Source organism: Macaca nemestrina, chromosome 20 (genome assembly GCF_043159975.1).
Source record: "Macaca nemestrina isolate mMacNem1 chromosome 20, mMacNem.hap1, whole genome shotgun sequence".
Lineage (NCBI taxonomy): Eukaryota > Metazoa > Chordata > Mammalia > Primates > Cercopithecidae > Macaca > Macaca nemestrina.
In genome coordinates, this window is record NC_092144.1 from 47,942,524 (window position 1) to 47,967,033 (window position 24,510).

The following is a 24,510-nucleotide window of genomic DNA, read 5'->3' on the forward strand; positions in this document are numbered from 1 at the left end:
CCGCACCCTGTCTTGCTGTTTCTTTTTTTGTATTGTTTTGTTTTGTTTCTGAGACAGGGTCTGACTCTGTTGCCCAGGCTGGAGTGCGGTGGTACAATCTTGGCTCACTGCAGCCTTGACCTCCCGGGCTCAAGCAATCCTCCTGCCTCAGCTTCCTGAGTAGCTGGGACCACAGGCTTGTGCCACCATACCCGGCTAATTTTTAGATTTTTTGGTGAAATGGAGTCTCACTTTGTTGCCAAGACTGGTCTTGAATCCCTGAGCTCAAGCAATCTTCCCATCTTGGCCTCCCAAAGTGCTGGGATTATAGGCCTGAGCCACTGCACCTGGTCGGATGTACAACTTTCAAACCACTGAAGTAGCTTAAAATGAAAAGAAAAGAAAATGTGATCTATTTGGCAGTGGTCAAAAAGCAAAGGAAAATGCAGCGAATCATAGAAAATAAAAGCAGAAAGTATCACACAATGACCTAAATAAAACCAAGCCTATCGGTTATAACAACATTATGCAAAGGTGTGAAACGTACTTGGGTAAGTCAGACAAAATTCAACTCTGTTTAGCTTTCAAAACACTTTCCAGAGATAACAACACAAAATCTTAAAATAAAAGGATGAGAAATAGGTATCAGTCAAAAGCAGATACACAAAAATCAGGGCAAATTTGATACTAGAGAAAACTGGATTTAAAGCATATAGCATTAATTTGGACAAAAGGAGTTATTTTCTATTGATAAAGTATATGATCCAGAATGAAAAGTGACTGGACGGGTGCAGTGGCTCATGCCTGCAATCCCAGCACTTTGGGAGGCTGAGGCAGGTGGATCACTTGAGGTCAGCAGTTCGAGACCAGCCTGGCCAACATGGTGAAAACCTGTCTCTATTAAAAATACAAAAATTAGCCAGGCATAGTAGTGCACGCCTGTAATCTCAGCTACTTGGGAGGCTGAGGCTCAAGAATCACTTGAATCCGGGAGGTGGAGGTTGCAGTGAGCCCAGATTGCGCCTCTGCACTCCAGCCTGGGTGACAGGACAAGATTCTGTCTCTAAATAAATAAATAAATAAATAAATAAAAGACGGGGAGCAATGGCTCATGCCTGTAATCAAAGCAGTTTGGGAGGCCCAGGCAGATGGATTACTCCAGGTCAGGAGTTCAAAACTAGCCTGGCCAACATGGTAAAACCTAGCTCCACTAAAAATACAAAAACAATGAGCCAGGCATGGTGGCGTGTGTGTAATCCCTGCTACTAAGGAGGCTGAGGCAGGAGAATCACTTGAACCTGGGAGGCAGAGGTTGCAGTGAGCCACTGCCCTCCAGCCTGGGTGACAGAGTGACACTCCATCTCAAAAAAAAAAGTGATCATTTATTACACTATTAGAAACAAAAGGAAAAATACACAGACACAGTAGTGGTCATGGGTAATTTAAAACTGCCATTATTCTTCAAATATCAAGTGTTTTAAAATTTGATATTTTGAATAATAGAATAAGGTGAATTTAATATATATGCACACTCATTACATCTATATACACTCATGATTTTCAAGCATATATCAAACATTTGCAAAGACTCAATTTAAAAAATAAAAGGCCGAGCATGGTGGCTCACACCTGTAATCCCAGCTCTTTGGGAGGCCGAAGTGGGCAGATCACCCAGGATCAGGAGTTCAAGACCAGCCTGGCTAACATGATGAAACCCCATTTCTACTAAAAATACAAAAATTAGCCAGGCGTGGTGGCATACACCTGTAGTCCCAGCTACTTGGGAGGCTGACATAGGAGAAGTGCTTGAACTCTGGAGGCAGAGGTTGCAGTGAGCTGAGATCGCGCCACTGCACTCCAGCCTGGGCAACAGAGCGAGACTCTGTCTCAAAAAAAAAAAAAAAGAAAAAAGAAAAGAGCCTCTGAGACCAGCTGAATAACATCAAGCAAACAAACATATGTATAATAGGACTCTGGGGAAAGGAGAGGAAGGAGTAGAAAAATTTTTGAAGCATTAATGGCTGGAAACTTATCAAACTTGTTGTAAACGTTAATTTATGGATTCAAGAAGCTCAACAAACTCCAAGAAATATAAATACAAAGAGAGCCATACCTAGATTCATCACAGTCAAACTGCTGAAAACAATTCAAAAAGGGCATTTTTTTTTTTTTTTTTTTTTTTTGAGACAAGGTCTCACTCTGTCACCCAGGCTGGAGTGCAGTGGCATGATCACGGCTCACTGCAGCCTCCAACTCCTGGACTCAAGAGACCCTCCCACCTCAGCCCCCTGAGTGAGTGGGCACACAGGCACACACCACCATGCCTGGCTAATTTTTTTTTCTTTTTTTTTTGAGATGGAGTCTCGCTCTGTGGCCCAGGCTGGAGTGCAGTGGTGCAATTTTGGCTCACTGCAAGCTCCGCCTCCCGGGTTCACGACATTCTCCTGCCTCAGCGTCCTGAGTAGCTGGGACTACAGGCCGCCACCTCGCCTGGCTAATTTTTTGTATTTTTAGTAGAGACGGGATTTCACTGTGTTAGCCAGGATAGTCTTGATCTCCTAACCTCGTGATCCACCTGCCTCGGCCTCCCAAAGTGCTGGGATTACAGGCGTGAGCCACTGTGCCAGGCTTGCCTGGCTGATTTTTGTATATTTAGTAAAAACGGGGTTTCACCATGTTGGCCAGGCTTGTCTTGAACTCCTGAACTCAGGTGATCCACCCACCTCTGCCTCCTAAAGTATCAAGATTACAGGCATGAGCCACCGTGCCAGGAAAATGGAAAATTTTAAAGGAGCAAGTGAAAAACAGCTCATTATGTACCGGGGAACAATAGAACTAATGGCTAGATTCTCCTAGGAACAGTGGAGGCCAGAAGGCAGATGAATGATTTACTCAAAACACTGACAGAAAAATAAAACTGTCAACCGATAATTCTATATTCAACAAAACTATACTTCAGAACAAACGGCAAAAGAAAATCATTCCCAGATAAACAAAAAGAAAGAGAATTCCTGGCTAGCATATACCTAAACACAGGGAATACTCAAGGAAACCCCTCACACTGAAAATGGCAGCAGACAGAAACCCAAATCCACAGGAAGAAACGAAGAGCCCCAGAAATGCATTTTTCTTTTCTTCTTCTTCTTCTTTTTTTTTTTTTTGTCTCGCTCTGTCCCCCAGGCTGGAGTGCAATGGCGCGATCTCAGCTCACTGCAAGCTCCGCCTCCCGGGTTTACGCCATTCTCCCGCCTCAGCCTCCCGAGTAGCTGGGACTACAGGCGCCCGCCACCTCGCCCGGCTAGTTTTTTTGTATTTTTTAGTAGAGACAGGGTTTCACCGGGTTAGCCAGGATGGTCTCGATCTCCTGACCTCGTGATCCGCCCATCTCGGCCTCCCAAAGTGCTGGGATTACAGGCTTGAGCCACCGCGTCCGGCCTCTTTTCTTCTTTTAATTTCTTTTAAAATATAAGGCTTGGGGGCCAGGAGCGGTGGGTCACGCCTGTAATCACAGCCCTTTGGGAGGCCGAGGCGGGCAAATCACGAGGTCAGGAGATCGAGACCATCCTGGCTAACACGGTGAAACCCCGTCTCTACTAAAAATACAAAAAATTAGCCGGGCGAGGTGGCGGGCGCCTGTAGTCCCAGCTACTTGGGAGGCTGAGGCAGGAGAATGGCGTGAACCCGGGAGGCGGAGCTTGCAGTGAGCCGAGGTTGCTGCCACTACACTCCAGCCTGGGCGACAGAGCGAGACTCCATCTCAAAAAAAAAAAAAAAAAAAAAAAAAAAAACACATAAGGCCGGGGATGGTGGCTCAAACCTGTAATCCCAGCAATTTGACAGGCCAAGGTAGGTGGATTGCTTGAGCTCAGGAATTCAAGACCAGCCTGGGCAACATGGTGAAACCCCCAAAATTAGCCAGGCATGGTGGTGCACACCTATAGTCCCGTCCCAGCTGTTCAGGAGGCTGAGGTGGGAGGATTGCTGGAACCTGGGAGGTTGGAGCTACAGTGAGCTGTGATTGTGCCACTGCACTCTGGCCTGTGTGACAGAACAAGACTGTCTTAAAAGAAATAAACAGACAAATAAAATTGTAAACACACACACACACACACACACACACACACACACATATATATAAAATTGTTTAAAGTAAAGGTTATAAAGCTAGGCATGGTGGCTCACGCCTGTAACCCAGCACTTTGGGAGGCCGAGGCGGGAGGATCACTTGAGGTCAGGAATTTGAGACCAGCATGGTCAACATGGTAAAACCCTGTCTCTACAAAAATACAAAACTTAACCAGGCATGATGGCAGGTGCCTGTAGTCCTAAGTATTCAGGAGGCTGAGGCAGGAGAATGGCTTGAACCCAGGTGGTGGAGGTTGCAGTGAGCCGAGATCACGCCACTGCACTCTAACCTGGGCGACAGAGCAAGACTCCATCTCAATAAATAAATAAATAAATAAATAAATAACAAAAAAATTAGCTGGGTGTGATGGTGCGTGTCTTTAGTCCCAGCTACTCAGGAGGCTGAGACAAGAGAATGGCTTGAACCTGAAAGGTGGAGGTTGCAGTGAGCCGAGATCGTGCTATTGAGCTCCAGAGCGAGACTCTGTCTCAAAACAAAACAAAACAAAACAAACAAAAAAAAATGCCACGCGCAGTGGCTCACACCTGTAATCCCACCACCTTGCGAGGCTGGGGTCGGGGGGATCACCTGAGGTCAGTTCAAGACCAGCTTGGCCAACATGGAAACCTATCTCTACTAAAAATACAAAAATTAGCCCGGCATGGTGGCAGGTACCTGTAATTCCAGCTTCTTGGAAGGCTGAGGCAGGAGAATCACTTGAACCCAGGAAGTAGAGGTTGCAGTGAGCCGAGATTGTGCCACTGCATTCCAGCCTGAGTAGCAGAGTAAGATTCCATCTAAAAAAAAAAAAAAAAAAAAAAGTTATACAGCACTGTATTTTTTTAGAGACATGCTCTTGCTCTGTCACTCAGGTTGGAGTGCAGTGGCATGATCATAACCCATTGTAACCTCAGACTCCCAGTCTCAAGCAGTCCCCCTGCCTCACCTTCCCTAATAGCTGGGACTACAGGTATGCACCACCACACCTGGATAATTTTCAATTTTGTTTTTGTTTCTTGTAGAGACAAGGTCTCACTATGTTGCCCAGGCTGGTCTCAAACTCCTGGCCTCTAGCGGTCATCCCACCTCGGCCTCCCAAAATGCTGGGATTCCAGGCGTGAGCCACCACACCTGGCCTGTATCCCTGACTATGTAACATACGCAGTCAGGTGCCGCATAACGACGTTTCAGTCAGTGATGGACCACACATGCGACAATGCTCCATAAAATTACAATGAAGCCGAACAACTCCTATCACCTAGTGATGCTGCAGTCATCACAATGTTGTAGCACAATTCCTTTTTTTTTTTTTTAATTTAGGGTAGCCTAAGAGATAAAGTCTACAGGAGTATACAGTACTGTCCTAGCCTTCACATTCACTCACCACTCACTCATTGACACCTGGAGCAACGTGCAGTCCTGCAAGCTCCATTCACGGTAAGTGTCCCATATAGGTGTACAACTTGTCATCTTTTATTTATTTATTTTCTGAGATGGAGTCTCACTCTGTCACCCAGGCTGGACTACAGTGGCATGATCTCCGCTCACGGCAACCTCCACCTCCCGGGTTCAAGCGATCCTCCTGCCTCAGCCTCCCAAGTAGCTGGGATTACAGGCATCCACCACCACACCTGGCTAACTTCTTTGTTTTTGCTTTGTTTTGTTTTGTTTTCAGAGAGTCTCTATCTATTGTCCAGGCTGGAGTGCAGTGGCATGATCTTGGCTCACTGCAACCCCCACCTCCCAGGTTCAAGTGATTCTTCTGCCTCAGCCTCCCAAGTAGCTGGCATTACAGGCACACGACACCATGCCTGGCTAAATTTTGTGTTTTTAGTAGAGACGGGGTTTCACCATGCTAGCCAGGATGGTCTCGAACTCCTGACCTCGTGATCCGTCCTCATCGGCCTCCCAAGGTGCTGGGATTAACATCGCATCCCCCCCCAAAAAAAACATAAAAAATGCCAGGCGCAGTGGCTCACGCCTGTAATCCCAGCACCTTGGGAGGCTGAGGTGAGCGGGATCACCTGAGGTCAGTTCAAGACCAGCCTGGCCAACATGGAAACCCCGTCTCTATTAAAAATACAAAAATTAGCCAGGCATGGTGGCGCTATCATGCCTGTGAGCCACCATGTGTGAGTCACCGTGCCTGGCCCAAACTTCTTTGTATTTTTAGCAGAGACGCGGTTTCACCATGTTGGCCAGGCTGGTTTCGAACTTCTGACCTCAAGTGATCCGCCCACCTCAGCCTCCCAAAGTGCTAGGATTACAGGAATGAATTGGGGTGCCTGGCCCATCTGTCATCTTTTATACCTTAGTTTTACTGTACCTCTTTAATGTTCAGATATGTTTATATACATGAATACTTACCATTGTGTTACAGTTGCCCACTGTGTTCAGTACAGTTAAATGCTGTGCATGCTTGTAGCTTATGAGCTATAGGCTACTTCATACAGCCTAGGGCTGGGGTGGGCTGTATCACCTAGGTTTGCATAAGTCACTTTATGATGCTCACACCCTGATGAAATTGCTTAGCCATGCATTTCTTAGAACTTAAGACCATATGGATGACCATATAGAAAACCAGAGACTGGGCCAGGTGTGGTGGCTCACGCCTGTAATCCTAGCACTTTGGGAGGCCGAGGTGGGTGGATCACCTGAGGTCCAGTGTTGGAGACCAGCCTGGCCAACATGGTGAAACCCTGTCTCTACTAAAAATACACAAAATTAGCCCGGACTGATGGTGGGCGCCTGTAATCCCAGATACTCAGGAGGCTGAGGTAGGAGAATTACTGGAACCCAGGAGGCAGAGGTTGCAGAGATCGCACCATTGCACTCCAGCCTGGACAACAAGAGTGAAACTCTGTCTCAAAATAAATAAATAAATAAATAAAGGAACCGGGGAAGGTCATGAAAGGAGGTTGCTCATGCACAAATGCCTGATAGGAATGATTGCGAAAGACTCTCCAAAAACCACAACCTCGCACAAAGTCCGCAGCAACGTTACACAGAAAGCACTTTTGTTCAGTGACTGCCTGTCCAACCTTGAACTGATGCCACCTTTGTTATCAAGTCTTGTAGCCAAGGATAATTGATTCAAAACAATGTATGTAATCCTCCTCATTTTGCCTTTAAAAACTTCCCCTTGACTGGGCATGGTGGCTTACACCTGTAATGCCAGCACTTTGGGAGGCCGACCCAGGCAGACCCCTAGAGTGCAGGAGTTTGAAATCAGCCTGGGCAATGTGGTGAAACTCTGTCTCTAGAAAAAATACAAAAATTAGCTGGGCATGGTGGTGTGTGACTGTAGTTCCAGCTACTCTGGAGGCGCAAGTGGGAGGATGGCTTGAGGACGGGAAGCGGGGGTTGCAGTGAGCTGAGACTGCACCACTGCACTCCAGCCTGGGCAACGGAGTGAGACCTTCTCTCGAAATTAATAATAATAATAATAATAATAATAATAATAATAATTACTGTTATTATTTAAAAACTTAAAACTTTGCTTTGCCTCAGTCTCCTCTGTTTTTTGTTGTTGTTGTTGTTGTTGTTTTGTTTTTAAGAGATAGGGAGAAGCCGGGCGCAGTGGCACATGCCTGTAGTCCCAACACTTTGGGAGGCTGAGACGGGCAGATCACAAGGTCAGGAGTTCAAGACCAGCCTGGCCAATATGGCTGAAACCCCGTCTCTACTAAAAATACAAATTAGCCAGGCATGGTGGCAGGCACCTGTATTCCCAGCTACTCGGGAGGCTGAGGCAGCAGAATCACTTGAACCCGGGAGGCAGAGGTTGCAGTGAGCCGAGATCATGCTACTGCACTCTAGCCTGGGCAACAGAGCAAGACTCCATCTCAAAAAAAAAAAAAAAAAAAGAGAGAGAGAGGATTGGGCTGGGCACGGTGGCTCGCCTGTAATCCCAGCATATTAGGAGACTGAGGCAGGTGGACCACCTGAGATCTGGAGTTTGAGACCAGCTCGGCCAACGTGGCAAAACCCCATCTCTACTGAAAATACAAAAATTAGCCAGGTGTGGTGGCACCTGCCTGTAGTCCCAGCTACTCGGGAGGCTGAGGCAGGAGAGTTACTTGAACCCGGGAGGTGGAGGTTGCAGTGAGTCAAGATCGAGCCACTGCACTCCAGCCTGGGTGACAGAGTGAGACTCTTGTCTCAAAAAAAGAAAAGAAAAGATCAACAAAATTGGGCTGTGTGCAGTGACTCACACCTGTAATCCCAGCACTTTGGGAGGCCGAGGTGGGTGGATCACCTGAGGTCAGGAGTTAGAGACCAGTCTGGCCAACATGGTGAAACCCCATCTCTATTAAAAATATAAAAATTAGCTGGGCATGGTGGTACATACCTGTAATCCCAGCTACTCAGGAGGCTGAGGCAGGAGAATCTCTTGAACCCAGAGGTGGAGGTTGCTGTGAGCCAAGATCGTGCCACTGCACTCTAGCCTTTGGCGACAGAGTGAGACTCTGTCTCAATAAAAAAAAAAAAAAGGGCCGGGCATGGTGGCTCACGCCTGTAATCCCAGCACTTCGAGAGGCCAAGACGGGCAGATCCCGAGGTCACGAGATTGGGACCACCCTGGCAAACACAGTGAACCTCCGTCTCTGCTAAAAATATAAAAATTAGCCGGGCGTAGTGGCAGGTGCCTGTAGTCCCAGCTACTTGGGAGGCTGAGGCAGGAGAATGGCATGAACCCGGGAGGCGGAGCTTGTAGTGAGCCGAGATGCACTCCAGCCTGGGCGACTGAGCAAGACTCCGTCTCAAAAAAAAAAAAAAAAAAAAAAAGAGAAGAAGAAGAAGACTCACTATTCACTTTGGGAGGCCAAGGTGGGTGGATGGCTTGAGCCCAGGAATTCCAGACCAGCCTGGGCAACGTGGTGAGACCGTGTCTCTCCAAAAAGTACAGACATTAGCTGGGCGTGGTGGCATGTGCCTGTAGTCCCAGCTACTTAGGAGGGTGAGCCCAGGAGGCTGAGACTGCAGTGAGCTGTGATTGCACCACTGCGCTCCAGCTTGGGAAACAGAGTGAGATCCTGTCTCAAAAAAAGAAAAAAGAGGCCGGACGCAGTGGCTCTTGCCTGTAATGCCAGCACTTTGGGAGGCTGAGGTGGGCAGATTACCTGAGGTCAGGAGCTCAAGACCAGCCTGACCAACATGGTGAAACCCCATCTCTGCTAAAAATACAAAAAGTAGCAGGGCGTGGTGGTGGGCACCTGTAATCCCAGCTACTCGGGAGGCTGAGGCAGGAGAATTGCTTGAACTCAGGAGGCAGAGGTTGCCATGAGCCGTGATCGTGCCACTGCACTCCAGCCTGGGTGACAGAGAGAGACTCCGTCTTAAAAAAAAAAAAGAGAGAGAGAGAGAGAAAGACCCACTATAAAGCTACAGTAATCAGGAATACGCTATCAAGATAAGGATAGATACATAAAATAAGGAATCAGAAGAATGATTAACTGCAGATTTAAAACAACAAAAATGGTCAATTAATTTTTAACAAAACTGCCAATATAAATCAATGAGGAGAAAAGATAAGTCACTTCAACAAATGGGGTGAAATAACTAGACATCTATAGAGTGAGAAAAGAACCTTGATCCTTAACTTGTACCACACACAAAAATTAACTAAAAATAACTAAAAATTAACTAGAAACAATGTATTAACTAATGAGACAAAAATTAACTAAAGTTAGGCCGGGTGACGTGACTCACTCCTGTAATCCCAGCACTTTGGGAGGCCGAGGTGGGTGGATCACCTGAGGTCAGGAGTTCAAGAACAGCTTGGCCAACGTGGTGAAACCCTGTCTCTACTAAAAATACAAAAATTAGCCGGGCGTGGTGGCGGGCGCCTGTAGTCCCAGATACTTAGGGAGCTGAGGCAGGAGAATCGCTTGAACCCGGGAGGTGGAGGTTGCAGTGAGCCAAGATCGTGCCACTGCACTCCAGCCTAGGTGACAAGAGTGAAATTCCATCTCAAAATAAATAAATAAATAAAGTTAAAAAACTAAACTTAAATGCTAAAACTATAAACTTTCCACAATAAAACATAAAAAGAAATCTTTGTGATAAATGTTTCTCATGAAGCTTTCTTAAGCAAAGATTTAAGCAGGTCACAAAAGCACACAACATAACAGAAAAAATAACTGATAAAATGAATGTCATCCCAATTAGACGTTTTTCTTTTTTTTTTTTTTTTTTTTGAGACGCAGTCTTGCTCAGTCACCCAGGCTGGAGTGCGGTGGCCCAATCTTGGCTCACTGCAAGCTCCGCCTCCGGGGTTCATGCCATTCTCCTGCCTCAGCCTCCCGAGTAGCTAGGACTACAGGCGCCCGCCACTATGCCCGGCTAATTTTTTGTATTTTTAGTAGAGACGGGGTTTCACAGTGTTAGCCAGGATGGTCTCAATCTCCTGACCTTGTGATCCGCCCATCTCGGCCTCCCAAAGTGCTGGGATTACAGGCGTGAGCCACCGGCCCGGCCTGAAGTTTCTTATAAAGGTAAGCATATTGGGCGGGGCAAAGTGACTCGTGCCTGTAATCACACCATCTTGAGAGGCTGAGGTAGGAGGACTGCTTGAGCCCAGGAGTTTGAGACCAACCTGGAGAATACAGTGAGACCCTGCCCCTAAAAAAAAAATTTAAAAATTAGGCTGGGCGTGGTAGCTCATGCCTGTAATCCCAGCACTTTGGGAGGCTGAGGCAGGTGGATAACCTGAGGTCAGAAATTCAAGACCAGCCTGGCCAATATGGTGAAACCCTGCCTCTACTAAAAACACAAAAATTAGCCAGGCATAGGCTGGGCGCGGTGGCTCACGCCTATAATCCCAGCACTTTGGGAGGCGGAGGCAGGTGGATCACTAGGTCAGGAGATCGAGACCATCTTGGCTAACATGGTGAAACCCCGTCTTTACTAAAAATACAAAAATTAGCCGGGTGTGGTGGCGCGCACCTGTAATTCCAGCTACTCAGGAGGCTGAGACAGGAGAATCGCTTGAACCAGGGAGTCAGAGGTTGTTGCAGTGACCCGAGATCGTGCCACTGTACTCCAGCCTGGTGACAGAGCAAGACTCCGTCTCAAAAAAATAAATAAATAAAAAATAATTAGTTAATTAAATTAAACTTAGCTAGGCATAGTGGAACATACCCATAGTCCCAGCTACGCTAGAGGCTGAGGCAGAAGGATTGCTTGAGCCCAGTTGGAGGCTGCAGTGAGCTATGGTGGTGCCACTGCATTCCAGCCTCAGTGACAGAGAGAGACCCTGGCTCAAATAATAATAATAAATAAATAAATAAACTTAAACGTACACTTATATGACACAGGTATACTCCTGGGTATTGATCCAAAAGAAATAAAAACATCAAAGACTTGTCTGTTTTTTTTTTTTTTTTGAGACGGAGTCTTGCTCTGTCACCCAGGCTGGAGTGCAGTGGCCAGATCTCGGCTCACTGCACGCTCCGCCTCCCGGGTTCACGCCATTCTCCTGCCTCAGCCTCCCGAGTAGCTGGGACTACAGGCGCCCCCCCACCTCGCCTGGCTAGTTTTTTGTATTTTTTAGTGGAGACGGGGTTTCACAGTGTTAGCTAGGATGGTCTCGATCTCCTGACCTCGTGATCCGCCCGTCTCGGCCTCCCAAAGTGCTGGGATTACAAGCTTGAGCCACCGCACCCGGCCAAAACATCAAAGACTTTTCATACAATCTTTATTCATAATCAACCACACTGGCAACAACTCACGTGTCCATCAACACGTGAACAGATCAGCAAACTCAGGTTCACACAGTGGATTACAACCCAAAGAAATGAACTACATGAAGAAAACACATGAATGAACCTAAAACATTATGTATGCTAAGCAGAAGTAGCCAGACTTTTACAAAAAGAGTACTATACTTTTCTACCCAAATTTATCTACTTATTTATTTATTTATTTAGAGACAGAGTCTTGCTCTGTCCCCCAGGCTGGAGTGCAGTGCCATGATCTCGACTCCCTGCAACCTCTGCCTCCCAAGTTCAAGCGAGTCTCCTGCCTCAGCCTCCCAAGTAGCTGGGACTAGAGGCATGCACCACCATGCCCAAATAATTTTTGTATTTTCAGTAGAGACAGGTTTTCACCATGTTGGCCAGGCTGGTCTTGAACTCCTGACCTCAGGTGATCCACGCACCTCAGCCTCCCAAAGTACTGGAATTACAGGTGAGGGCCACCGCGCCCAGCCTCCACCAAGTTTTAGAGCAGGGAAAAAGTAATTTAAGAAGCTTGAGAGCGGATGAGTGGTCACCACCCAGGCACCAGGGGTGTGGCTGGGAGGGGTGAGGAAATCTCACAATTAGACTGTACCTTGATCATGGTGGCCACACAATGGATGTCTTTGTCTAAATTCACAGAAATGTACACTTTTTAAAAATTTTTGTATTTATTTTTTTGAGATGGAGTCTCGCTCTGTTGCCCAGGCTGGAGTGCAGTGGCACCATCTCGGGTCACTGCAACCTCTGCCTCCCAGGTTCAAGCGATCCTCCTGCCTCAGTCCTGTAGTAGCTGGGATTACAGGTGTGCGCCACCACGCCCAGCTAATTTTTGTATTTTTAGTAGACACAGGGTTTCACCATGTTGACCAGGCTGGTCTCGAACTCCTGACCTCAGGTGATCCACTTGCCTCGGCCTTCCAAAGGGCTGGGTTTATAGGCGTGAGCCACCCTTTTAAAACTGTACAGTTTAAAAGGAAGAATTATTTTACTGTGTGTAAATGACATATTAATGAAGTTGATATTAAAAACACCAAGGTTGACGGGCGCCTGTAGTTCCAGCTACTTGGGACACTGAGGCAGGAGAATGGCGTGAACCCAGGAGGCAGAGCTTGCAGTGAGCCGAGACTGTGCCACTGAACTCCAGCCTGGGCAACAGAGCGAGACTCTGTCTCAAAAAAACAACAAAAAGCAAAACAAAAAAACAAAAAACACCACCAAGGCTAGGTGAGGTGGCTCACGCCTGTGTTCCTAGCACTTTGGGAGGCTGAGGCAGGAGGACTGCTTGAGTCTAGGAGTTCCTACTGTGTGTAGCCACTGTGCCAACCCTTCCTTGAGTTCCCAATTGGGAAAATTCCCAGTGAGGAATTTGATGCCCCCAAAGGTTGAGTGACCCTGTCCCTACAAAAAAGTTTTAAAAATTAGCCAGGAATGGTGGTGCGTGCCTGCAGTCCCAGCTCCTTTGGAGGCTGAGTCAGGAGGATTGCTTGAGCCTTGAAAGTCGAGGCTTCAGTGAGCTGGGATCATGCCACTGCACTCCAGCCTGGGTGTGATAGAGCAAGATGTTGTCTTTGAAAAATATACGGTGGCTCAAGCCTGTAATCCCAGCACTTTGGGAGGCCGAGACGGGTGGATCACGAGGTCAGGAGATCGAGACCATCCTGGCTAACACGGTGAAACCCCGTCTCTACTAAAAAAAAATACAAAAAACTAGCCGGGCGAGGTGGCGGGCGCCTGTAGTCCCAGCTACTCAGGAGGCTGAGACAGGAGAATGGCGTGAACCTGGGAGGCGGAGCTTGCAGTGAGCTGAGATCTGGCCACTGCACTCCAGCCTGGGTGACAGAGCAAGACTCCGTCTCAAAAAAAAAAAAAAAGAAAAAAGAAAGAAAAAGAAAAAGAAAAATATATAAAAAGTGGCTGGCTGCAGTGGCTCACAACTGTAATCCCTGCACTTTGGGAGGCTGAGGTGGGTGGATCACCTGAGGTCAGGAGTTCAAGACCAGCCTGACCAACATGGTGAAACCCTGTTTCTACTAAAAATACAAAAATTAGCCAGGCATGGTGCACACAAATGTAATCCCAACGACTCGGGAGGATGAGACAGGAGAATCACTTGAACCCGGGAAGTGGAGGTTGCAGTGAGCTAAGATTGCGCCCCTGCATTCTAGCCTGGGTGATACAGCAAGACTCTCTCAAAAACAAACAAACAAAAAAAGGCCGGTGCAGTGGCTCACGTCTGTAATCCCAGCACTTTGGGAGGCCAAGGCGGGTGGATCACGGAGTCAAGAGATGGAGACCATCCTGGCTAACATGGTGAAACCCCATCTCTACTAAAAATACAAAAAATTAGCCAGGTGCGGTGGTGGGTGCCTATATTCCCAGCTACTGAGGAGGCTGAGGCAGGAGAATGGCGTGAACCCGGGAGGCGGAGCTTGCAGTGCGCGGAGATAGTATCACTGCACTCCAGCCTGGGCGACAGAGCAAGGCTCCATCTCAAAAAAAAAAAAAAGAGAGAGAGATACACACACAAGTATAAAGTAATAAATGAAAGCAAACCAAATGTAATTTCTAGAGGCTAAGACCCTAAGGAGAGGAATCACATTCACTTGGGTCCACCATCTACCTGATGTGCGTGCGACCTTGAACCAAGTCACTCAACTTTCGTTGCCATCAAATTCCTCATTGGGAAACCATGCATAGAGGATCTCCTTCAGAAGGTTGTATGGGGGATTGAAGGAATGGTTAGCGCAGTGGCTCCACACAGAAGGAACTCAGGGAATGTTGCTGGGACTCACGTTCCTAAGCCATGAACACGGTACAGTGGGTGGAGGGTGCTACCATTTATGCAAGGAGGGGAAGAAACTACCCGTGCATATGAGCAGAGGTCCACAGGGGATTTTCTGAAAGATACACATGAAATGAAGACCAGGGAAACAGCAGTATTCTGCCAGTAAAGAGGATAGATGTATGTGTACATATATGTGCATATACATATATACGCGTTTATAAATGACAAACATACCAAAAAAAGTATAAATCTCCGTTTGTTATATATTTAAATTTTCTGTAGTGATCGGGCTGTTGCTATATTATCAAGGCTGGTCTCATACACCTGGCCTCAAGCGAGGCTCTGACATCAGCCTTCCAAAATGCTGGGATTACAGGCCTGAGGCATCGCGCCCAGCTCCAAATCTCCATTTTCGGCAAACCATTTGAGAATAAGTCGCAAACATGGTGCACCTCCAAATATCTAACTATGTTTTCCACAAACAGGGACAGGTTCCCACATGTACACTGTCGGGCACGGTGAAAATCGGTACATTAACACGGCTGGATCGCTACCATCTAATCCGAAGACCCAACCACATTCACCACTTGTGCCAATAATATGTTCATTTCACTGTATGTTTTGAAATATGTACCACACGCATATGTTATCTTTACGGAAAAAAAAATAGTATTTTGAAACCACTCGTCACAGCCAAATGAAATAAGAGCGAACTCATTCATGCAGGAGCCCCGGAGGACTAGGAGAACCCGGCCTCTTCCAGGTCTCCTCACCTGAGCGGGGCTCCCTCCTGACCGCCGCCCACTCACTCCAGGGCCGAACGCGGGAAGGGACCGCCCAGCCCGAGGGTCGCAGGGGCAGAAAACCCCGGGTCCTGAACGCACCTGGGCCCTGCAGCGAACCTGGCGTCCCCACCCGACTCCAGAATCAGATTCAGGCCAGGCCAGGAACCACACCAGCTTCCTGCGTCCGCCTCGGTCCAGGATGCAATGCCGGCGGCGACCGCCAAGGAGTCGGAGGCTCAAAGGCGGGGAACGAGGCCCAAGTCCCGGCGCGCTCATCAAGGCGTGGCTCCGGATGAAGGTTCCGGAACAGCCGGCCCCGAGCACCCACGTGCAGCTTCTGATTGCAGCCCTGGGCTGGCTTCACTGTCCGCACCTGAGACCCGCGGCCGCTGCAGGGTGCTTCGCCGAGGGTGCGGGCTCGGGGCGCACAGTGCGCCCAGCCTCTCCCCCTCCTCGCCATTAAGGGGAGCCCCAGCGACGCCCTGAACCCTGAAAGCCAAACTGGGCCCAGGGCTGCACTTGGCATCTGCTTCCCCGTCTGTCACAGTAACCAGGACTAGGGCCGGGGTCGGGACCGTAGGGGAGAGTGGAGGGCGCGCGGGAATGGGGCTCGCTGCGCCACGGAAACCCCGCGCTGCCCTTCGAGACCTCCCCCGCTGCTCCGCAGAGCCAGGGCCGCTGCCTTCGCGTCTGTCCCGAGGGTGCGCAGGCGGGTACTCACAGCGGGAGCCGTGAGACGCAGGTCGGGCTTCCCAGCCCCACCCAGGACGTCTCTGCGGGCGGGAGGCCAGGAGAAAAGAGGGTGAGAGAGATGAGCTGCAGGGGGATACGGGACCCAGGGACATTATAACACGCTTTCCACGCGTAGGATTGGGGCCCACGAATGACCAGAAAGGTGGGACTCATTCGCCCCCTTTGCAGATGGACCCATGTTGGCGCCCCTTAGATCTGCAGTGGGGGCACCAGGACTGCGGTGAGCCTCTCCGCGCCCCAAACGCCAGCAGATCCGCCCGACCACATTTCGGCCTGGCTTGCTTTGCACAAATGCTGCGTCAGCACACGCCCCAGATCCACTCCTTCCCAGATCGCGACCCTCATGCCTTCGCAGAAAGTGTCCTAAACAGAGTCAGGTTCAAAGCCCGCCCCCGGCTCGGATTCGCTGTGTAACTCCGAGTCACTGCTCACACTTCTCTGGGCCTCAGTTTGCTCATCTCAGTGAATGGGACACAGACACAGTCGCGCTGCGGGCTAACGCTTTATTTTTCACCCAAGGCCCCGGGCCCGCCTGGGCTTCTGCTCAGAAGATCTTCACGGAGTCCAGCTGCACGTCCCCACCCACCTCCACCAGGCGCACGCGCGCCAGCGGCAGGCGGTGGCGGAAGTGGTGGTACTGGGCGTCCCCAACCACGGCCTGCAGGGGAGGGTCGGTGGTGAGGATTCCGGAGGCCCATGCTGGGTGGCCCTGGGGAAAATCACTCATCCCCTCTGGGCCTCAGTTTCCCGACTGGGAAAATGGGGCTATTGTTCATTCTAACTCTTGCGTGAGAATCAAACGAGTTTACTGGGTGGCGCAGTAAAAAACGGCTTTTTTAGTCTTGGTAATGGATATTCTTATTTCCGAGAGCATTACCCGCTATTAAAGCGCAGAGGAGGGAGGTGAATTCGCGTAAGGTCTGGGTGGCGGAGGATCTGCCGCCACCTCCACCCCCCAACCCTTTAGCTAGGATGACTTCCTGGGCGCTGTCTCCAACCCATTCTTTCCCATGCCTCAAACCCCGGACCTCAGGAAGGAATGAACTGGGAGTAGGGTCTGGAATGGCGAGTCAGGGCCACGCCTTCCCGCTAGGACGCCCACCCCTTGGACACTGGGCTGGTGCTCGCCTCCTCCTGACCCTGCTGTCTCTCTGACCCAAGTGGGAGTTATTTAGGCGAGAGAGTCGAACGACACCATTCTCTGCCTTGGCCACGCCTTCCCTACCCCCCTCACCCCGCCCCAACCTCCCTGCCTTCTACCAATAGCCTGGCTTTGCCCAACCCTCTGCTCCAGGGACCTAGGTCTTGGCGTCCACGCCCCTGTCTCAGAGACGCACCTTGAAGCCGTCGTCGGACGCGATGATGAGCACCTCGAAGGGCTGCCCGCGCTGGAAAGGAACGCCAGGCCCGCGCTCCTCGCGGCCCCAGGAGCCTTGCTCCTTGCTGTTGAAGACCACCTCTGACGTGTCCAGCCGGGGGTTGAAATGCAGGGCGGCATCGGAGTCCTGCTCCTCCCCGCACAGCAGGTTTATGTGGAACCTGGAAGTGGGGTTGGTGGCCGTCAGGGCTCAGAAACCACCCAGACCAAGAAACGTTGAAGGTGAGGAATACTGATGTCTACAATTCACTTTGAATAAATAAGTAAATGAAATGTTGGCTGGGTGCAGTGGCTCACCCTGTAATCCCAGCACTCTGGGAGGTGGAGAAGGGAGGATCACTTGGGCCCAGAAGTTAAAGACCAGCCTGGGCAACATAGCAAGACCTCATCTTACCAAAAAAAAAACCACAAACGAACAACCAAAAACTAAACCACCTAGACCAAAGTCTCGCCATTTGCATGGGGCAAATAAGTGAATACATCAGATTTGAGGTCAGAAATGGCCCCGGACTCGTAGCCTGGTGGATACAGATGGCCTAGGTCCCCTATTTCTAGATTGCAAAAATTGGGGGTCAGCTGAGCCTAGAGACCTGTACCCTTTACCCCTAGGGCCTGGGGTCTCACCTGCCGGCGTTGGGAGGAACCAAGCCACGAATTCTCAGCACCGTGCCAGGGCGGATGCCCTCGGGCAGCAAGGACTTGTGGGGAGCGTTCTGCAAGAGTGGAGTGCAGGGGCCACTGTGAGCCAGTGAGACTGAGGAGGGAGGCAGAAGGTGGGTCACCCCTCAGAGGAGTCGACCAGGACTGAGACTGGCAGAAATCAGTGGAAGAGAAAAGGGTGGCAGAGAGGCAGGAAAGAGACCAGAGACAGAGAAACAGATGGGGAGAGCGACCCAGAAAAACAGAAAAATCCTCAAAGAGGGAGCCAGAGGAAGCCACAAAGAGGTAGAGGGGACAATCAGGAAGGGCGGTCACCCAGAGGCCACAGCCCAGGCCCATCCGTGGCGCACCCACTGCCCACTTGCTCCTTTGAAAGAGGAGCCCCCAGCCCCCTCCCTACTCGGCCCCGCCCTGGGCCCCTGGAGCACTCACGGACATGGCTGGGACAGGGTCAGGCAGCCGTGGTGCTGGGGACTGCTGGGGACCTTAAATAAAAGCAGGGCAGGGCTGGCCCTGATGACTCACCCCATCCCTTCCCACCCACCACCCACACCTGGCACAGACCCTGGCCCTGGGGCAAGCCTGGCGAAGCGGGAGTGGCACCTCTTCTTGGGGGCCCTGATCCCCTCCATCAACCAGGGCCCGGGTGCACTGCCCTTCTCCGAGGAGCTGATAATAAGAGGGACCGTTTAACAATAATAAACTCACAGCAGAGAAGGCTCCTCGTGCCACCGCCCCTCCAGCCCTGCCTTCCCACTGCCTGGCACGCAGGAGAGTCTCTCATGCTTATTTTATACACAGACATGTTGGGTCCTGAGAAGCCGAGCCCGGCGGGAACTCTAGACCTTTCTCTCCAGCTAAGAACCTCCTGCCTGGACTGGAAATGTCTGCGCTGAAATCCCTGCTTCTATGTCTCTAAAGCAACAGCGGCCACAACCACAGCGATAGTGCCAGACAGGGCAACTTCACGGGGTCGAGGGGCGGCCTGGGTGGCTCAGTGCTGCATCCCTGGGTCCTAGAGTGTGCCCGGTTCATGGGAAGTCCTCAGTCAGGAGGGGTGAAAGGAGGGGATCTACTAGGACTACGCTTGTCATTTCCTAGGTCCCTGGGCTGCCCAGGATATGCAGGAAATCACTGATTGGGACCCCATCATTCCAACAGGAGGCAGCATGGGTCGCCCCCATTGTACAGAGGAGGAGGCTGAGGCTGGGATGGGGAAGTGATTTTCCACAAGCCGCGCAGGACCCGCTGCCCCGACCTCTGCCTCTCCTCACCTCTGCTTGTGCCTCTCCTGTGGGTTCTGTCTCTGGGGCTGGCTGTCTCACTCTGTCCGTCTCTGCCTGTAACTGTGTCTACCACGTATTCCTGTCCCACTTCTCTCCTTCAAGTCTCTCTTGTGCCTCCTTCCAAGACTGTTACCATCTTCCCACCAATTTTGCAGGTCAGGATGAGGCGGGTTTTAGGGTAGTGCGTGGCCTGGCACCCCATCACTACCCAGACCCAAAACAGAGCAAAGTGAGGACTCTCCCACCAGCCCCAATATAGCCTACTTGGGCCCAAGACTCTAGAAGAGAATCCAGGGTTGGGGAAGTAGACTGGGGGAGGCGTGGATGGGGGTGGGAGGGCCAGACTGAAATCTGTTTCCAAAAGGCAGGGATGGTGTGGGAGCTGAACAGAAACCACTCCTGGCTGGGCGTAGTGGCTCACGCCTATAATCCTAGCACTTTGGGAGGCCAAGATAGGTGGATTACTTGAGGTCAGGAGTTCAAGACCAGCCTGGCCAACATGGTGAAACCCCTTCTCTACAAAAAAAACAAAACAAAACAAAACAAAAAAATTGGCCGGGCATGTAGACGGACACCTGTAATCCCAGCTACCCAGGAAGGTGAGGCAGGAGAATTGCTCTAGCTGGGGAGGCAGAGGTTGCAGTGAGCCGAGACCATACCACTGCACTCCAGCCTGGGCAACAGAGCTAGACTTTGTCTCAAAAAATAAAAATAAGGCCGGGCGCGGTGGCTCAAGCCTGTAATCCCAGCACTTTGGGAGGCCGAGACGGGCGGATCACGAGGTCAGGAGATCGAGACCATCCTGGCTAACACGGTGAAACCCCGTCTCTACTAAAAAATACAAAAAACTAGCCGGGTGAGGTGGCAGGCGCCTGTAATCCCAGCTACTCGGGAGGCTGAGGCAGGAGAATGGCGTGAACCCGGGAGGCGGAGCTTGCAGTGAGCTGAGATCTGGCCACTGCACTCCAGCCTGGGCGACAGAGCGACACTCTGTCTCAAAAAAAAAAAAAAATAAATAAATAAAAATAAAAATAAAAATAAAAATAAACCACCCCTAGCAATGCAGCAGCCCTCCTGGACCTTTTCCACCTCCCACCCCGGCCCCTGCCCCAGCCAGCAGGCTGCTGAGAGGGCTGGAGGCAGGCTCGCAGTGGAAAGTTTGGGTGGAGACACCAGACCCAGAACCATCCTCCACCCTCTGTGTCCCAGGCTCCCAGCCTCTTGCCTCTCCCCACACACTCCAAGGCACCAAGCTGGGGGACCAGTTCCTAGGGACATGAACTCAGAGAGGAAGGCTGGCAGCTGCATTTCAGTGGGGTCTGCAAGCACCCCCATTCTGCAGAGGACAAAACTAAGGCTGGGCCGGGCACGGTGGCTTATGCCTGTAATCCCAGCACTTTGGGAGGCCGAGGTGGGCGGATCACGAGGTCAGGAGATCGAGACCATCCTGGGTTAACACGGTGAAACCCCGTCTCTAAAAATACAAAAAATTAGCCGGGCGTGGTGCGGGCGCCTGTAGTCCCAGCTACTTGGGAGGCTGAGGCAGGAGAAAGGCGTGAACCCAGGAGGCGGAGCTTGCAGTGAGCTGAGATCACGTCACTGCACTCCAGCCTGGGCGACAGAGCGAGACTCCGTCTCAAAAAAAAAAAAAAAAAAAACTAAGGCTTAGACAGCGACAGCTTCTCAGCCAAGGAAGCGGCCAGGCCCTGGGCTCCAGAGGGGTCTCTGTGCCAAGGACACATCATGGGCACAAACAGAGAGGACAACAGGGTGTCCGGTGATCACATCACCAGCCCAGCTCAGTTAGTTCCCAAGAATGTTCCCCTGAATGGCAGACGCCATCATTCTAACGTTATCCATTATTCTAAAGAAGATGCTCCTCACGTTACTGATGCCTCATCTGTGTACCATGCTTCCCAGGAACTCAGCTTTTCAGTGATTGTTTCACTGTGGCTGGATGTAACTTCACATGTGGCCAACGTGCTGCAAGTCCCAACGTGCCTTTGCTGACTGGCCAAGTGTTTGCATTCACTCTGTTACCAGCCTGAAGTCCTGACTCCTTTCTGGTAACAGATCTGCATCCTTGATTGCATCCTTGATGGTTTTTTTATTTTTATTTTTATTTTTTTGAGACGGAGTCTCACTCTGTCGCCCAGGCTGGAGTGCAGTGGCCAAATCTCAGCTCACTGCAAGCTCCGCCTCCCGGGTTCACGCCATTCTCCTGCCTCAGCCTCCCGAGTAGCCGGGACTACAGGCGCCCGCCACCTCGCCCGGCTAGTTTTTTGTACTTTTTAGTAGAGACGGGGTTTCACCGTATTAACCAGGATGGTCTCGATCTCCTGACCTCGTGATCCGCCCGTCTCGGCCTCCCAAAGTGCTGGGATTACAGGCTTGAGCCACCGCGCCCAGCCCTTTCTTTCTTTCTTTTTTGAGACAGAGTCTTGCTCTGTCGCCAGGCTGGAGTGCAATAGCACGATCTTGACTCACGGCAACCTCCACTTCCCAGGTTCAAGTGATTCTCCTGCCTCAGCCTCCCGAGTAGCTGAGATTACAAGCATGTGCCACCACTCATGGCTGATTTTTGTATTTTTAGTAGAGATGGGGTTTCACCGTGTTGGCCAGGCTGGTCTTGAACTCTTGACCTCAAATGATCCACCCACCTCAGCCTCCCAAATTGCTGGGATTACAGCCCTTGCACCCAGCCCTTGATGAGTTCTTATTCAATTGTGTTATCTTTCTCATTGCTTTTGCAGTACTTTTTTTTTTTTTTAGACAGGGTCTTGCTCTGTCTGTCTGTGATCATGGCTCACTGCAGCCTTGGTCTCCTAGGTTTGGGAATCCTCCTGCCTCTGGAGTAGCTTGGACTCCAGGTGCACACCACCACACCGAGCTTGTTTTTTTTTTCTCTAGAGAGGAAGTCTCACTACATTGCCCAGACTGGTCTCAAACTCCTGGGCTCAAGCGATCCTCCCACCTTAGTCTCCTAAAGTGTTGAGATTACAGGCCTGGCCATGGTAATATTTGTGTGCGTCTTTTTTCAGTTTTAAATAACTAATGTATTTATTTCCCAGTTGTTATTTCATTGAGGTATTTTTCCCATTAAATAAAAGGTTCAGATTTTGTTGTTGTTGTTGTTGTTGTTGTTGTTTAGAGACAGGATCTTACTCTGTCACCCAGGCTGGAGTGCAGTGGTATGATCTCAACTTATGGCAGCCTCTGCCTCCCAGATTCAAGTGATCCTCCCACCTCATCCTCCTGAGTAGCTGGGACTTCAGGAGTGTGCCACCACACCTGCCTAATTTTTTGTATCATTTTGTACAGATGGGGTTTCGCCATGTTGCCCAGGCTGTTCTCAAATTCCTGGACTCACATTATCCACCTGCCTTGGCCTCCCAAAGTGCTGGGATTACAGGTGTGAGCCCCTGCTCAGGGTTCAGATTTTAATGGAATAGTTCAATGAGTTTTGACACATATAGTCACCTGTGTCACCACCTCCCTGATCAAGTTTCCTGGTGCCCCTGGAAACACTCATTGCTCCTTCTGCCACCGGAAGCCACTGTCACTCCTGAGCAGTTAGTAGCCACAAAGTTTCCTCTGATCCATTGTGGTGGCATGTGCCTGTAGTCCCAGCTACTTGGGAGGCTAAGGCAGGAGGATCACCTGAGCCCTGGAGGTCAAAGTTGCAGTAGGCCAAGATCATAACACTGCACTCCAGCCTGGGCAGCAGAGTGAGACCCTGTTTAAGAGTCAGGCCGGGCGCAGTGGCTCACACTTGTAATCCCAGAACTTTGGGAGGCCAAAGCAGGCGGATCATCTGAGGTCAGGAGTTTGAGACCAGCCTGGCCAATGCGACAGCCTGGAGCGTGCCTGTCCTCCCAGCTACTCAGGAGACTGAGGCAAGAGAATCACTTGAACCTGGGAGGCAGAGGCTGTAGTGAGCTAAGATTGCCCCTCTGGACTCGAGCCTGGGCGACAGAGCAAGACTCAGTCTCAAAAAAAAAAAAAAAAATTCATTTGCTGTGAAAATGAGAAAGTGGGTGGGGACAGACTGATTTTTCTGACTTTAAGCCTCTTTCAGGATATAATTTAGGTGAAAAGTAACTAATTGCACACTAAGTGTTTGTAGGATTTAAAACCCCGGGTTTTGTCAATGCTATTTTGTTGGTGATATCTTGGGTTATTGTGTGTTTTTTTTTTTTTTTTGAGATGGAGTCTCGCTCTGTCGCCTGGGCTGGAGTGCAGTGGCCGGATCTCAGCTCACTGCAAGCTCCGCCTCCCGGGTTTACGCCATTCTCCTGCCTCAGCCTCCCGAGTAGCTGGGACTACAGGCTATTGTGGTTTTTGTTGTTGTTTTTTTTTTGTTTGAGATTTTTTAGTGATTGCTTCACTGTGGCTGGATGTAACTTCACATGTAGCCAACATGCTGCAAGTCCCAACGTGCCTTTGCTGATTGGCCAAGGGTTTGCACATTAACTTTGTTATCAGCCTGAAGTCCTCACTCCTTTCTGGTAACAGATACCCATCCTTGATGGGTTCTTTTTTTTTTTTCTTTTTTGAAACTGAGTCTCGCTTTGTCACCCAGGCTGGAGTGCAGTGATGTGATCCCAGCTCACTTGCAACCTCTGCCTCCCGGGTTCACGCCATTCTGCCTTTGTCTACCTAGTAGCTGGAATTACAAGCATGCAACACCATGCCTGGCTAATTTTTGTATTTTTAGTAGAGACGGGATTTCACCATGTTGGCCAGGCTGATCTCGAACTCCTGACCTCAAGTGATCCACCCACCTCAGCCTTCAAAAGCGCTGGGATTACAGATGTAAGCCACTGTGCCTAGCCAAGCGTCTGGCTATGTTACCCAGGCTGGTCTGGAACTCCTGGGCTCAAGTGATCCTCCAACCTCTGGCCTCCCAAAGTACTGGGATTACAGGCGTGAGCCACTATGCCCTGTGGTTTTGGTTATTTTTTAAACACAGTGAAGATACTTCAGGGACTCCTTTGGTTTTATATATTAATGTTC

The 24,510-nt window shown here is 50.1% G+C and overlaps 2 protein-coding genes across 9 annotated transcripts in view; both read right to left on the reverse strand.

Moving 5' to 3' along the window:
- LOC105495400 (calpain 12) overlaps positions 1 to 16,376 on the reverse strand; it is a 32,766-nt gene extending 16,390 nt beyond the window's left edge. For 2 of the 8 annotated variants that reach the window (XM_071086614.1, XM_071086612.1), the window contains exons 1-3: positions 15,517 to 15,655; positions 4,781 to 4,902; positions 232 to 362 (exon numbers count right to left, since the gene is read on the reverse strand). Coding sequence is in view for 1 of the 8 variants with exons in the window: in XM_071086610.1 (XP_070942711.1) it covers positions 15,517 to 15,693 (177 nt within the window). In the remaining 7 variants the exon portion in view is untranslated. Of the gene's footprint in view, positions 1 to 231; positions 363 to 4,780; positions 4,903 to 8,914; positions 9,213 to 15,516 lie in introns of those variants that run through there. The other 6 variants (XM_071086616.1, XM_071086611.1, XM_071086613.1 and 3 more) reach the window with 5 other exon arrangements.
- A 283-nt stretch (positions 16,377 to 16,659) lies between these two features.
- On the reverse strand, positions 16,660 to 18,743 carry LOC105495397 (galectin 7). The gene is made up of 4 exons (XM_071086617.1): positions 18,641 to 18,743; positions 18,173 to 18,261; positions 17,508 to 17,709; positions 16,660 to 16,828 (listed from the first exon to the last, which is right to left on the reverse strand). Exons 1-4 carry the CDS (start codon positions 18,644 to 18,646, stop codon positions 16,715 to 16,717), a joined length of 411 nt encoding a protein of 136 aa, XP_070942718.1. The 5' UTR covers positions 18,647 to 18,743; the 3' UTR covers positions 16,660 to 16,714.
- Positions 18,744 to 24,510: the final 5,767 nt, after the last annotated feature.

Bases quoted from the DNA above. Each gene is read 5' to 3' on its own strand.
- LOC105495397 (XM_071086617.1), bottom strand. The intron at 17,710-18,172 runs GTGAGACCCCAG...CCCCACTTCCAG, and splicing joins GTTCCTCCCAACGCCGGCAG to GTTCCACATAAACCTGCTGT. The intron at 16,829-17,507 runs GTGCGTCTCTGA...CCTCCCCTGCAG, and splicing joins CGTCCGACGACGGCTTCAAG to GCCGTGGTTGGGGACGCCCA.